This window comes from Talpa occidentalis, unplaced genomic scaffold, assembly GCF_014898055.3.
Source record: "Talpa occidentalis isolate TD23 unplaced genomic scaffold, MPIMG_talOcc4v2.1 talOcc4.15, whole genome shotgun sequence".
Classification (NCBI taxonomy): domain Eukaryota; kingdom Metazoa; phylum Chordata; class Mammalia; order Eulipotyphla; family Talpidae; genus Talpa; species Talpa occidentalis.
In genome coordinates, this window is record NW_023601543.1 from 50727621 (window position 1) to 50743435 (window position 15815).

Here is a 15815-nt window from a genome sequence, read left to right on the forward strand (position 1 = left end):
ATACAAAAACTAAGGTACAGGCCAGAGGTGTGGGGAGTGAGAGGATTCATCAGATACAGAGTGGGGAACAGAACAGGCAGATCTACTGAAATACACTGCTGAGGGGAGCAGCAGGCGAGACAGAAGAGGTCTGCTGCACCATGTGGGTAGCTACCTGGCCGGCTGGGGATCAAACTCATGCTGCAGAGACTGTGAACAGCCTTATAGTGCTATGCTTAACCTCTTGCACCACCAGGGAGGCCCTATAGGGAACTATTAAAGAGATTGATTAAATGCAGTGTGAAAGGTGCAATCAAATGGGAGAAGAAAAAGACCATATCAAAAGTCAGACCAAAGGGATCCAAATTTGGTAGAATTGCAATTGTGAGTTACTGTGAGATCCAAATAAGTCTTCAAGATACATCATGAATTCAGCATTTCAGAATGACTGGCTTAGCCATGTAGGGATGGGAGTGGGGGCCCCAAGGTGAACTAAGGTTGAATGGTTTTGTCTGCTCTGAAGCATCACTTACATCTATGTTACTTTGAGAACACCTAAAAACACATTGGTAACAATTTCCAAGGAAAGAGAAAAAGCCAGAGTAAGATAAGTTTGGTCTTTGTTTTCTTAGAGAATTAGAATAAAAAGACAACAACCAATTTGTTTTGCAAATAAAGACAATTTCTATGTGCTTAAGGCAGTTTTTAAAAAGATAGAATATATATGCTAGTCTTACCTCATTGCCACATTACTTCCATCAATGACAATTGGCCTCAAATTGTCACTGTCATCTATTTCATCTTCAAGAGACAATTCAGGGCTTGCAATCTCTCTGGAGCTGGGCCACCGAGGCACTAACAGACTCACATTGACTTGCCCTTCTGAATCACCTTTGTTCCCAAGTCTGACAAGCTCTGCCAATACGTCATTAATAAGTGATTCTGGGCCCAGTTTGTTCAGCACTGATTGAATTTGTTCCTCGGAATAACCCAGTTTTAGAGCAAAATCCATCTTAAGTTGGTATTCCTTTTCCAAGTCAGGCTTCCCATGCTGTACAATGCTGCTCTGGGAAAAACTTGGACGATCTAGACAAGGTGATCTACAGAGCTGGCGGTGTGACTTATATGGAATCTCCTTTTTCTTTAGCTGACTGTCCCCAGGGTGGAAGTTGTCATTTTTGCCACTCTTAATGCTCATAAGTTCAGGATCACTCTCAGAGCTTATCCATTCTTCAGAATCAGCATTTTCTTGCTCCCTGCTGTCTTGCCTAGGCTGCTGCCTTTCTTCCTTAGAAGAATTCTCCATTTTTTGTGCTTCCACTGCAGCTGTGGCTGTCATACCCATTTAGTGGGCAGTCTGAGGTGTAATGAGCTTTTTCTTTTTACCCTCTTTGGAATCCTTGTATAGTGGCATCCCTTTGTGGTACAATGCGGTGGTAGTGATGGTGCAAGAGTTTGCCTGTTTCATTTGGTATTTTCAGATGTTAATAGTCCCTACAAATAAACACACACACCATTATCATGTTTAGTAAAATTCAGGAAAAGAAATTTAAAATGCAGATGTTTCTTCCTAAAATCCTACAGATTGTCTGACATTTTATTTTCTTAAAATGATTGTACTCACTTTATATTGAAAATATTCTCTAATAATTCTAGACATAAAATTTCAGTGGGGGAAGTAATGCTATAATTTCTACACATACACACACAAACATACATGTACACACACTCAGTCACAGCTAGAGTTAACTGTGTATCTCAAAAACTCTGAGAAAGCGAAAAATGTCATTTTAGCAGGGTGCAAGAATATATACATCCTTGAAAGGACTGTCTGTTTTCCTTTCTATCTGGTTAAATTTTTCAGACACTATACTGGATATTTCTTGCAAAACTGAGCTCCACTCCTGAAGAGCACAAACTCTCCAACACTGCTCTGTGCAAAATAATAAGGATCCCATCTAGAGGGGGAGACTGGACAGTCATTTAAAATTGCGCTCAAGGAATTGAAGTAGACTATAAGGATAACAAATAGAAGTGTGCTCCAGATAAGAAAAGAGGTATATGTGCACTCATGAATTTTATCTTCAGCTTTTACTTATTACATTTGCTAAATAAAAGCAGAATATTGATTCAGCTTACATGAGAAACTAGAAAATTTTTAAAAGCATATTAATTACAAAGAGAATTAGGAACAATTTTATTTCTAAACATGTCCTCTTATATCTACTTCATCTGTTACCAGTGGTTTGAGTTCTAACCTGAACAAAGTGTTTCCTTTTATTTGAGCCTTGGTTTGCTCATATGTAAAATGAGGATATTGATGTCATCTCACAAGGTAAGGATTTCATTTCATGAGCTAAGATAGTACTTATCAGGGCCTCCCTGATGGCACAAAGAGTTAAGATGCAACCTGTGAATCTATCCACAGCCACTGCTGCACGAGTTTGAGGCCTGGCCAAGGAGGCACCCACATAGCACAGCAGACCTCTCCTGGCTTGCCCTCTGCTCCTCTTAGTAGCGTGTTTCAGTTGATCTGCCTGTTCTGCTCCCTGCTCTGTCCCTGGTAAATTCTCTCACCCCCTACACATCTGGCCTGTACCCCAGTCCTTGTATATATAAATAAATAAATCTTTAAAAAAAGAAAGTACCTATAAAAGTGAGCTAAGCAACACATTTAAAGTATGTGACAGATACCTCCAGGGGTTTGGTTAAAAAAAAAGAGCACTGAGGTAAGGCTGTAGACCTGTGAGCACTGACACCTCTGCTTACTAATCTAAAAGCTGTGTAACCAGCATACTTGGGTTCCCCATTGCAATTCAATTTATTTACAGAAACAATAAAAGTTATCAATAACTTTAAGAATATTATGAATAACTACATTTTTAGTTTAGGAGAGTCATATTTGAAAACATCACATGTATACAGTATTGATATCTCAGAACTGAAATTCAGACAGCATGAGTTCTCTAATGATTATATTACTTATCTGTGACTTCAGAATTTTCCCATAATGAATTAGCCAACACATAAATACCCATTTTACTTTTACTTCTCCACAAATCTTTGTTATTTGATTTGTAAAGCCTACTTCCATATTGAGGAAATTGCTGGCCTGCCTGCAAGGCTGTTGGAGGCTGACAACCCCATACCAACTATCCAGAAATGAGTGAAGGCAGAGGGAGGGCTCCACAAACAAGGGTGAACAACTAGTCCCAGGAAATTGCAGGTCTGCCTACAAGGCTATTGGAGCCCAACAACCCTGTGCCCCACTTACAGAACAGAGTAAAGACAGAGGAAGGGCTCCACAATAAACTTGAACAGCCATTCCCAGGAAAGCACAGGCCTGCCTGCAAGGCTGTTGGAGGCTGGTTTCACTCACCCCACTTTTGGAACTGAGTAAAAGCAGAGGGAGGGCTCTGCAATCAACAATCAACAATGAGCAGCCAGTCTCATGAAAGCATGTTCTTGGCTGTTAGAGGCTAGCAACCCTGCATCCTGTTCTGGAACTGCGTGAAGGCAGAGGGATTGTTCAACAAACAAAGGCGAGCAGCTTGTCTCAGGAAATTGCAGGTCTGCCTGCAAGTCTGTTAGAGGCCAGCAATTCCATGGCCCCATTTGGAACTGATTAAACAGAGGGAGGGCTCTGCAATTAATAGTGAACAGCCAGTCCCAGGAAATCATGAATCTACCGACAAGGTTGTTTGAGCTGAGCAGCCCTGAGCCCTGCTTCTGGAACTGAGTGAAGGCAGAGGAAGAGCTCTGCAAACAAAGGTGAGCAGCTATCCCAGGCCTGCCTGAAAGGCTGTTGGAGACAGGCAGCCCCATGTCCTCCTTCTGGAACTGAGTAAAGGCAGAGGGAGTGTTCCATAAACAAAGGTGAGCAGCCAGTCCCAGGAAAGCTTGGGCTGGTCTGCAAGGCTGTTGGAGACTAGAAACCAACCCAGCATCCCTTCTAGAACTGAGTAAAGGCAGAGGGAGGGCCCACAAAGGCAGGGCCAATTTCGGGGAAGAACCTGCTGGCTCACGGGACTAATGGAGACCAGTGACCCCCAAGCACCCATTCTGGAACAAGTAAAGGTGGATTGGAAGAATCAACATTATTAAAATGGCCATCCTCCCAAAAGCAATATATACATTCAATGTTATTCCAATAAAAATTCCAAGGACATTCTTCAAAGAAATAGAACAAATACTGATGAAATTCATATGGAACCACGAAAAACTATGAATAGCCAAAGCCCTACTGATGAAAACAATGGAGAAAGGGAGGCGAATCAACATGGTGGCGAGGAGACGCTGCGAGTAAGATCTCCCATTAAAAAAAGTTAATAGGGAGGAAAAGTGGCAGGTCCCAGTGAGAACTGGGACACGGAAGATAAACTGGTGGCTCCAGCAAACTACCCGAAGAAGAAAGTTGCCATAAAAGAGGACTAGAAGGGAGGAAAGCTCAGAACCCTGCTACCCTCCCCCACCCACAAAGTCGGCATTCTCCGACCAACAGAAAGGAGGAAAAAACAAACGAAAACGACCAACAAGAACAAACTACGCATCAAGCAGGACTGTGAGTGGAAAGGAACTATTTCGGCCACCACACCCCGTGAACTGGAGCTGTGGAGAACCCTACAGGATTCGCCGTGGAAGTGAGCCATCGGCTCCAGGCGCCATTAGAGAACAACAGAGACCCCCGGAGACCTGCACACAGCCTTGGGCCAGCCGGTAAGCTTGCACGGACAAGCGGTGCACTTGAAAAGCAAATGCAGATCATGGCTGCCCAGGTACCCGCACCTGCGACCTAGGCTTGAGGGGAGAATGCGGGGGCCCTCACTGAGGTGAAAGTCGCTCACTGAGTAAACAGGAACCAGGCACTCAGGCACGGGAGCGGGGTGCAAAGGCGCCATTTCTGCGAACACTGAACTGGGCTACAGCCCGCGTCCTGGACCTGAGGGCTTTGGAACTGAGGCCAGGGGCATGAAATTCGGGGTGTGGGTTCTCCACGATGGTGGGGCACAAGGCAGAAACAGCACCCCAAAGCCGTTGAGGTTTACCCTACCATTCCACTCTGTTCCCTGTCCCACGGGGTGAAAAAAACAGCTCCCCAAGGACACTAGGAGAGATCTCTGGCGCCACCTAGCGAACAGAAAAAAAAGTCACTAACACCCCATAGAACAGGGACCTTTCTGCAGAAAAGACTGCTTGAAACCAGCAGAAGGCTCCTGGAGGAGCCAGTGGCGAGCTGGGAAGTTAGCCTACACCAGGCCCCTTCCGATCAGCAGTCTGAGCCCACAGGGGGAGCGGGCACCCACGGCTGGGGCAGACCTGGTGTGCAGAAGAGTGTGCCTGAGACCAGATGTGCAGGGAGTGCGTCCTGCATCGCCATTTTAGAACAGGGACATTTCTACAGTAAAGACTGCCTGAAACCAGCAAAAGGCTCCTGGAGGAGCCATAGGTGAGCGGGGAAGTTCGCCCATGCCAAGCCCCTTCTGGCCTGCAGTCCAAGCCCAGAGAGGGAGCGGGAACCCACCGCTGAGGCAGACCAGGCACACAGGGGAGTGTGTCCCCACATTGGCATTTTAGAACAGGGACCTTTCTTCAGTAAAGACTGCTTGAAACCGACAGATGGCTCCCGGAGGAGCCAGAGGGGAGCGGAGAAGTTCATCCAAGATGCCGGCCAGTCCCAGCAACACAGTGTCACAATGCATATGACAAATTAGAAAACAGACAGTAGGGAGTAGAAGAACCACAGACAACCTAACAACTCCTCAGGAAAAAAGCACACCACAAAAATAAAACTACCCCGCAGATTGCAACAACAGTAACCTGAGAACTTTTGTGCCTTCCAGAAAGAGACTTTAAAATTGCCATGAATTCCTTCTGCCTGCTCTGCTCCCCACTCTGGCTCTGGTGAATTCCAAACAAACAAATAATAAAAAATAAATAAATAAGACATGCCTCTAGAAAATTAAAAAAAATAAAATAAAATAAAATAATATTGCCATGATTAAAAAAGTGACAGAACTCATAAAGGAAAACGATGAGAAAAATAATCAACGATCAGAAGAATAAAATTGAGTCCCTAAAGGGGGAAGCAAAAGAAATACAGGAGATCAAAGAATTAATGGAGGAACTAAAGAACTCTGGGAAAAGCAATGAAAGCAGAATAGATGAAATGAAAGAATGAATAAGCACTCTTGAAGACACAGAAATAAAAAGAACCAAAAAAGAAAAGGAAGGAGAAGTACGAAGGAAAAAGATTGAAGAAAGACTTGGGGAACTATCTGACTCCATGAGGAAAGAAATAAAAGAGTTATAGGAATCCCAGAAGGAGAGGAGAGAGATGTAGGAACATAGAAAATATTCAAAGAGATAATTGAAGAGAACTTCCCAAATGTGAAGAAGGAGCTGAAAATTGATATACAAGAAGTAAGAAGAACACCAAACTTCCACGACAAAAGGAAAAATACAGCAAGACACATAATAGTAAAGCTCCCAAGAATCCAGGACAAGGAAAAAATAATGAAGCTGACAAGAGGGAAGAAACAGATAACATTCAAAGGTAAACCAATCAGGCTGACATCAGACTTCTCCGAAGAAACACTACAGGCAAGGAGACAGTGGAGGGACATAGTCAACAGACTCCAAAAAAACAAATGCTAACCAAGAATACTCTATCCCACAAAGTTCTCCTTCCTCTATGAAGAAAGAATAAGGACCTACCCAGACAAACAGAAACTCTGGAATTTCATTACGACTAAAGTCCCACTCCAAAAAATACTACAAGGAATCCTAGAGCCAAAAACAACAGAGGAAAGAATAAGAATAACAAAGACAAATAAAAAAAAATTATTAAATAAATCAACATGCAAAAGTCAGTAGCCTTCCTAAACACAAAAAATAAATATGAAGAAGAAATAAAAAAAGTCCCTTTTATTATCAAAACAAAAAAAAATCAAATACTTGGGAATAAATCTAACAAAAGAGGTAAAGGACCTATACAAAGAAAACTACAAAACACTGTTAAAAGAAATAGAAGAAGACACAAAGAAATGGAAAGACATCCCCTGCTCATGGATTGGGAGAATAAACATTATTAAATGGCCATCCTACCAAAAACAATATACAGATTCAATACTATTCCAATCAAAATTTCAATGTCATTCTTCAAAGAAATAGAACAATTATTGATGAAATTCATATGGAATCACAGAAAACCCCGAATAGCCAAAGCTCTCCTGAAAAAAAAAGAAGGGAATGGAGGCATCACACTCCCAGACTTCAAACTATACTACAAAGCCATGATCATCAAAACTGCATGGTATTGGAACAAGAACAGACATACAGACCAATGGACTCGAATAGAAAATCCAGAAATAAACCCACAGATTCATGGTCAACTAATCTTTGACAAAGGAGCAAAGACTATGCATTGGAGCAAAGAAAGTTTGTTCAATAAATGGTGCTGGGAAAACTGGTTCGCACATGCAAAAGAATAAAGCTTGACCACTACCTCACACCATACATAAAATCAACTCAAAATGGATTAAAGAACTAGACATAAGACCTGAAACCATAAAATACATAGAAGGAAATATAGGCAAAACACTACGTGATTTGCATATCAAAGACATCTTTACAGACACATCACCCAAAGCAGTGATAGTGAAGGCAAAGATAAACAGCTGGGACTGCATCAAATTAAAGAGCTTCTGCACAGCAAAAGAGAAAATAAAAGAAAAAAACAAAGAGAAACCCCACCAACTGGGAGAAAATTTTTGCACACAACACTAATGATAAAGGACTGATCACAAAAATCTGCAAAGAGCTGATGAGACTCAACAACAACAAAGAAAATAATCCATTCAAAAAATGGGCAGAAGAGCTTAAAAGAAACTTCTCTGAAGAGGAAATGCAAATGGCCAACAGGCATATGAAAAAATATTCAACATCACTTGTAATCAGGGAAATGTAAATCAAAACTACCATGAGATACCATCTTACACCAGTGAGAATGGCACATATTAAAAAAAAAACTAGCAACAACGAATGTTGGCGAGGTTGTGGAGAAAAAGGAACTCTTCTGCACTGTTGGTGGGAGTGCAAACTGGTCCAACCACTATGGAGAGCTGTGTGGAGATTTCTGGACCTACTAAACATAGAGCTTCCATATGATCCAGCAATTCCACTCCTAGGTATTTATCCAAAGGACACAGAAACATCAATTCCAAAGAGCTCCTGCACCCCTATGTTTATAGCAGCACTATTTACAATAGCTAAGCTTTGGAAACTACCCAAATGCCCAAAACTAGATGACTGGATCAAGAAGATGTGGTACATATATACCATGGAATATTACTCAGCATTCAAAAAAGATAAACACATGCAATTTGCAGCAACATGGATCTCGCTGGAAGGGATCATGCTCAGCAAAATAAGGCAGAAAGAAAAAGAAAAATACCAGATGGTCTCACTCATAGCAGGAATCTAGAAAACTTAAATAAGGGACCAGGAAAATGAATAACTATAAGAAAGTGAAAATCAAAATCATCAAAAAACTATGAATCAGTGACACTCTATGGGGTGTAGGGTGCGGAAGGGGATTGATTGGGGTCAAAATAAGGGTGTTGCAATTGTATGGGGAATAAAAAATAAAATTTATTATTAAAAAGAAATGGAGAAATGAGGTATCACACTTCCAAACTTCAAGCTATACTACAAAGCCATAATAATTAATAGAGAGCCCAGAAATAAAGCCACAATTATATGAAAAACTAATCTTTGACAAAAGAACAAAGAATATGCAATGGAACACGGATAGTTTGTTCAATAAATCGTGCTGGGAAAACTGGACCTGCACATGCAAGAAAATGTAACTAGATCACAACCTCTCACTGTTCACAAAGATCAACTCAAAATGGATAAAATAACTGGACATAAGACCTGAAACCATAAAATATATAGAAGAAAATATAGGCAAAACAGGACAAGACATACATCACAATGACATCTTTAAAGACTCATCTACCGAAGCAGTGACAGTGAAGACAAAGATAAACACCTGGGATTACATCATACTGAAAAGCTTCTGTACAGCCAAAGAGACATTAACCAAAATAGAAAGACACCCCACTGTTTGGGAAAAAATATTTGCACTCTGGTCAACTGATAAGGGACTGATCACAAAGATATTCAAAGAACTCACAGGACGCAACAAAAACAAAATAAACAATCCAGTCAAGAAATGGGCAGAATAACTTAAAAGACATTCTCCAAAGAGGAAATGCAAATGGCCAACAGGCATATGAAAACTGTTCAACATACCTTATAATCAGGGAAATGCAAATCAAAACCACCCTGAGATACCACCTTACAGCAGTAAGAATGGCACATATCAAAAAAAGAAGCAACAACAAATGTTGGCAAGGATGAGGTGAAAAAGGAACTCTCCCTCATTACTGGTGGGAGTGCAAACTGGTCCAACCACTATGGAAAGCTGTCTGGAGGTTCCTCAGTCTACTAAGAATGTAGCTACCATACGATCCGGCAATTCTACTCCTTGGGATCTACCCAAAGGACACAAAAACAGTGACTGAAAAGAGCACCTTTACACTTATGTTTATTGCAGCACTATTTACAATAGGTAAAACCTGGAAACAACCCAAATGCCCAAAAATAGATGACTGGATCAAGAAGATGTGGTATATATACACAATGGAATATTATTCAGTAATCAAAAAAGATAAACTCATGCCATTCACAGCAATGTAGACGGAGCTAGAAGGAATTATGCTCAGTGAAATAAGCCAGAAGGAAAACAAAAAATATTGGATGGTTTCCCTATAACAGGAATATAGGGGAACCAATTAGGACATCAGTGTAAAAAAAAATAATAATTACAGTACAAACCCCAACAAAGCAAAAACAGACAATTGTAAACCAGAAACATACTGCAGGGGAGGAGGAGGGAGAGAGGTGAGAGGGAGGGAGGGAGGAGCACAGGGGATTGTGGTGATGGTGCATGGGTGCCTTGGGGAAGGAAATTATATGGGGACTCAATCTGAGGGGGTAAGGGGAAGAAAATATTGTCTAAAAATGTAAAAAATTTGATAAATGTTAAAAATAAAAAAAAAAGTAGAGGGAGGCCCTGGCAAACAAAGGTGAGCAGTGAGATCCAGGACAGTTCCCTCTGGCCAGCACATGGGTGTGGGAAGCCGGCAACCTCCATGCATTCATGCACCCTATCTGGAGACAGCAAGTAAAACCAGAAAGGCACAAAAAAGGTCCAGTCCCCTCCGGGAGCAGAAACAACTTGGAAGAGTGCCTTTTGGCCCACACACAGTGTAACAGTCGGGGTGAACCCCTACTGTATGCACAGAACATGCCTGGCATTGTAGGTTAAGATACTTATGTAGGGGAAGAGACCAGCAGCATTCAGAGACTTGGTGATCTTCAGGGATAGTGCCCATCAACCCATCCACAGCATCACAGTCCTTGTGAAGTCTGGCATAACAGTGCCAGACTCGGTCTGACCACCAGTCCCTGACTTTCCAGTAGGAGCTCCCTGAAACATGCTACCAGTACCAGTGGCACAATGGCCCAGCACATAGAACAAACTTGAAAACCAAAAAAAGGAGAAGGAAAAATACAAATAACCAAGCAAACCAGGGGAATAAAACACCACAAAAAGAAAATCAAGCTCCAGAACTCAACAACAATGACATGGAAGAACTTCTCCACCTGACAATGTTACTGCCTGTAACATTGCAGAGATGATTAAGGCCTGTCAAATAGTCAGCACTGAAATCCATGAGATGCAGGTCCTTGCCTCCACTTTACAAACTGTTTCCAAAATGTTTTACTTGTGGCAAAGAGGGCCATTTTTCTAAAGATTACCACTTAAAACAAAATAATTTGGGCAAGCCCAGACAAAAATGTCCAAAGTGCCACAAAGGATTTTATTTGGCCAATAATTGTTATTCTAAATATGATGTTGAAGCAAATCCAATTTTGGGAAATGAGGTGGTGGGGGGGTGCTCCTATTCCCATGCCCTGTCAAAGATGGGAAGCCCCCAGAACATAGGGCATCTGCCCTCTGACCCCTAGTTCTAAGGAGGAACTACCCCCTAGACCATAGGATTGTCCATTCAATACTCTACCACTGAGGGTCTCTATCCTGGCTATGGGGATGTTCTTACTTCACCTTTGCCCCGTGTATTATGGGCATGTCTCTGCTGCCTCCCAGATGTGTGTGTGGGGGGACTGGACTGTCCTTTTGTTCACCTTGTGATACCATTTAGTCTGTTCTATGGGTAGAAAATGCTATTTCCCAGTCTTGAAGTCTAGACTGTTTAATGCAAAAACTTCTGTTACGCTGAACTTGCTAACAAGCTATACAGAATGCTTATTGGTTGAGTAAAAACTTCTAAGGGCCTCCCTGTTGACCTAAGTCTCAGCACTATCACTGCTACGGCCTGAGTATGATCCCTGGTTAGAGAGCTAACCCACAAATGGTGCAGCAGACCTCTCCTGTCTCTCCCACTGCACCCCGTAGCAGTGTATTTCAGTAAATCCACCTGTTCTGCTACCCAGAATCCTCTCATGCCCTGCACTGCTGACCTACATCCCAGTTCTTCTATAAAAAGATAAGTAAATAAATAAAACTAAGAAGAGTTCTTGAAAATAAAAATGTTTTGAAAAAACTTCCAAATTGCATTTGGGCCTGTAACAAGTTTTGTTTCTTGTTAAAACTAATTAACCTGGTAAAAACGCTAGTATGAAAATGCAGCTTTCTGCGAATTAAATTCCAAAGCTTAGATTTCTGCTAAGAATCTAGGAGTAGGGCATCCCTGGTGGTGCAGGCGGTTGAGCACAGCACTGTGAAGCTGTCCGCTGCCTCTGCAATGCCGGTTCAATCCCCGCTGGCCTCGGAGAAACCCACATGGTAAGCAGACCTCTCCTGTCTCACCCGCTGCTCAGTTCAGCAGTGTATTTCGTCAGTCTGCCTGTTCTGTTCCCCACTCTGTCTATGGTGAATCCTCTCACCCTCCCGTGCATCTGGACTGTACCCCGGCTCTTGTATAAATAAAATAAATCTTAAAAAAAAAAAGAATCTAGGAGCAGACAAACTGCAAAATAAGATCTTAATCTGTATCTTCTGTCTTCTCTATGCATGGTCCATAAAAAGTGTTCTTTTGTCTTGGAAATGTCCTTAGTCTCAGTGAGATAAAGGAGAAACAAAGTAAAGCTAATGGATCATGTCTTAGTAATGCAAAACTAAGGAAAATTTTGTTATCTGAAGAAGTTTGTAAAAATTTAGAAACCAAATTGGTAAAAAGCTCCATGGTTCATAAATACTGTTAAAGTAATCAGTTCTTAAGCAATAATTGGCAATAATTCTTAAGCAACTTGGCAATAATTTTTTAAGGTTTATTTATTTATATATACAAGCACTGGGTACAGTCAGAAGTGCAGGAGGTTGAGAGAATTCACCAGACACAGAGAAGAGAGCAGAACAGGCAGACTGACAAGGTACACTGCTGAGGGGAGCAGTGGGCGGCAGGAGAGGTCTGTCGCGCCATGTGGTACTCTCACCTGGCGGCTGGGATTTGATCCGGTGCTGCAGAGGCTACAGGCAGCCTCGTAGCCCAGCGCTCAACCACTGTGCCACCGGGGAGGCCCTGGCAATAATTTTAAAAGAAAATCAAGATAGCTCTGTCTGTCCTTGTCTTTTACTCTGGAGGATTAACTATAAATGGTACTTATAGTGAATCCCAAATTTTGGTATTTCAAGCTAGAATTTTGGTAAATAAAACCTAGTTTAAAACTTGATGGTTTAATTTGAAATATGCATGACTAAAGGTTATAACGTTGGGTTTTACTACTTTATTCTATGTTTAAAAGTATTTGCTTAAATAGAAAGCTCATGGTAATCTGTATAAGAAGGGTAATTAGCCTAGTCTATATTAACAAAGGTAAATTTGCTTTTAAGTTTTTTTTTTTTAACTAAATTTCTTTTGATAAATTTCCTTTCCAAGAACATTAATCCACTTATCTTTTCCCTTTGGAGAAAAAAATGTCTTTGTTCCCCTGGTAAATGCCCTAATTGACTTATTTTTTCCTCTTTGACCTCGCAAAAAATTCAAGATGGACTCTAAAGCCATGTAAATGAGCTACTCAGCCATACTGAGTCTCTCACAAGTATGCAGGAAATGTATATGATGTTAAGTTTCTCTAATTTTTCTTGTTTTTTTCAATCTATCTACTTCTTGCCTAAGAAGAAACTTGGTATATGGGATTGTTGCATTTGCAACTCTGCAATTAATTTAAAATTCCACTCCTAAGAAAAAACTAAAGCTATATTTGGTATCTCCACCTGTTCTTTTTAATCATTATTTACGTGTCTGCCACATCTTAAACTAAGGTTTTGCTAAGTTTAATAATAAAAATTTGTTAAATATAGAATCATTCAATCTAAAAATTACTACGTTCTCGTTCTCAGGTTTACCTTTAAGCTCCTTATTGTAAGGAAACTAAAATTTAATAGCAGTTCACCTACAAGAACATTGAAGCATATGTCTGTGTGTAAGTTGTCTAGTCTAAAGAAATGATAGTATAACAGGTATTATAATGTCTTACAATCTAAAGATTAAAAACTAGTATGTAGTTACTCTGAATACAAGTAAAGTGTGGTATATATTTAAAAAGGAAATAATGTACTGAGAATGGATATATCGGAATAGGTAATCTATCTTAGGAAAATTTTAAATGAAATAGTGACCTTCAAAATGAAATAACATTGAAAAAATTAGAAAGCAAAAGAAAGTGTTGAAGATCTAAGAAAACTATCTTAGGAAAAGAAATTTTGTGTGCTCAAATGACTTTCTATAAGAATATTTAACTTTAACAGTAGTGTACCCACATAAAAACAAACTTTAGTCCTCCTTGCATATGAAAACAAAAAGTATTCTTTTTTATTTAAATATTTTATTTTATATAATTATTACATCTTTTTTCATCTTTGCACAATGTATGCATTTTCATTTTGGTTATATTCCCATATACAATTGGCACCCCCTTATTTTGACTCTTGTCCTTCCTTTCCCCCCCCCTTTCTCCCCCCTCCTCCTGTAGTGTGTCTCTGGTTTATAGTTGCTTGTTGATTTGATTTTTACTTTGTATTGATTAGTCTTTTTCCTGGTCTCTTATTTAGGTTTCTAATTTCTGCTATGAGTGAGACCATCCGGTATTTTTCTTTTTCTTTCTGACTTATTTCGCTGAGCATGATCCCTTCTAGCTCCATCCATGTTGCTGCAAACTGCATGTATTTATCTTTTTGGATTGCTGATTAATATTCTATTGTGAATGTGTACCACATCTTCTTGATCCAGTCATCTATTTTTGGGCATTTGGGTTGCTTCCATAGCTTAGCTATTGTATATAGTGCTGCTATAAACATAGGGGTGCAGGTGCCCTTTGGAATTAATATTTCTGTGTCATTTGGGTAAATACCTAGGAGTGGGATTGCTGGATCATATGGAAGCTCTATGTTTAGTAGTTCAAGAAATTCCCCACAGCTGTCCATAGTGGTTGGACAGTTTGCACTCCCACCAAAGTGCCACAAGTTCTTTTTCTCCACACTCCTCGCCAACATTTGTTGTTGCTAGATTTTTTATATGCTCCATTCTCACTGGTGTGAGATGGTATCTCATTGTAGTTTTGATTTGCATTTCCCTGATTACAAGTGATGTTGTAATTTTTTCATATGCCTGTTGGCCATTTGCATGTCTTCTTCAGAGAAGTTTCTTTTTAGCTCTTCTGCCATTTTTTGACAGGATTATTTTCTTTGTTTTTGTTAAGTCTCATCAGCTCTTTATAGATTTTTGTGATCAGTCCTTTATCGTTAGTGTTGTGTGCAAAAATGTTCTCCCAGTTGGTGGGGTTTCTCTTTGTTTTTGTTATTGTCTCTTTTGCTGTGCAGAAGCTCTTTAATTTGATGTAGTCCCAGCCGTTTATCTTTGCCTTCACTATCACTGCTTTGGGTGATGTGTCTGTAAAATGTCTTTGAGGTGCATGTCATGTAGTGTTTCACCTATATTTTCTTTTATGTAATTCAAAGGAGCAAATATGCACTGGAGCAAAGAAAGTTTGTTCAATAAATGGTGCTGGGAAAACTGGGTCGCTACATGCAAAAGAATGAAGCTTGACCATCACACTGCACAAAAACCAATCCAAAATGGATTAAAGAACTAGACCTAAGACCTAAAACAACAAACAAACAAAAAAGTATTCTTAGGCTGCTTTTACTAGCTTCTCATAATAAATTATTTTTTTAAGATTTAATTATGCATACAAGAACTGGGTTACAGGCCAGAGGTGTCGCAGGTGAGAGGGTTCACTGGAGACAGAGAGGGGAACAGAACAGGCAGACTGACTGTAATGCATTGCTAAGGGGAGCAGTAGGTGAAACAGGAGAGGTCTGCTGTGCCATGTGGGTTAGCTCCCTGGCCAGGAATCAAACTTGTGTTGCACTGTCAGCAGATAGTTTCACAGTGCTGTCCTTAAACCCTTGCAACACCAGTGAGGCCTTCCCATAATAAATTAAATACTGCTTAGGTAATCTTGAAAAACTTGGCACTCTTTTACTCTCAGGTTACCTGAGAAAATTCTTATCAGCACTGCTGAGCCTTGTCATAGAAATAGATCTATTTTTAAAAATCCTTGTCACTCTTAGTAATTAAGTATCTTATAAAATTCTGTAAGTTTGTTAATCTTACGACAACTTTCCTAATATCAACAATTCTAAAATACTAAAGTCTTTGTCTTAAAACGACTCCTAAGACAAC

General features: G+C 40.4%; 1 protein-coding gene across 8 annotated transcripts in view; it reads right to left on the minus strand.

Annotated features, from left to right (window-relative positions):
- The window catches only part of ZC3H12B (zinc finger CCCH-type containing 12B), a 231585-nt gene that overhangs the window by 27777 nt on the left and 187993 nt on the right, over window positions 1-15815 (minus strand). For all 8 annotated transcript variants that reach the window (XM_054695696.1, XM_054695692.1, XM_054695694.1 and 5 more), the window contains one exon: window positions 717-1473. In XM_054695696.1, coding sequence (XP_054551671.1) covers window positions 717-1324 — 608 coding nt within the window. In that variant the 5' untranslated portion in view covers window positions 1325-1473. The remainder of the gene's footprint in view (window positions 1-716; window positions 1474-15815) is intronic.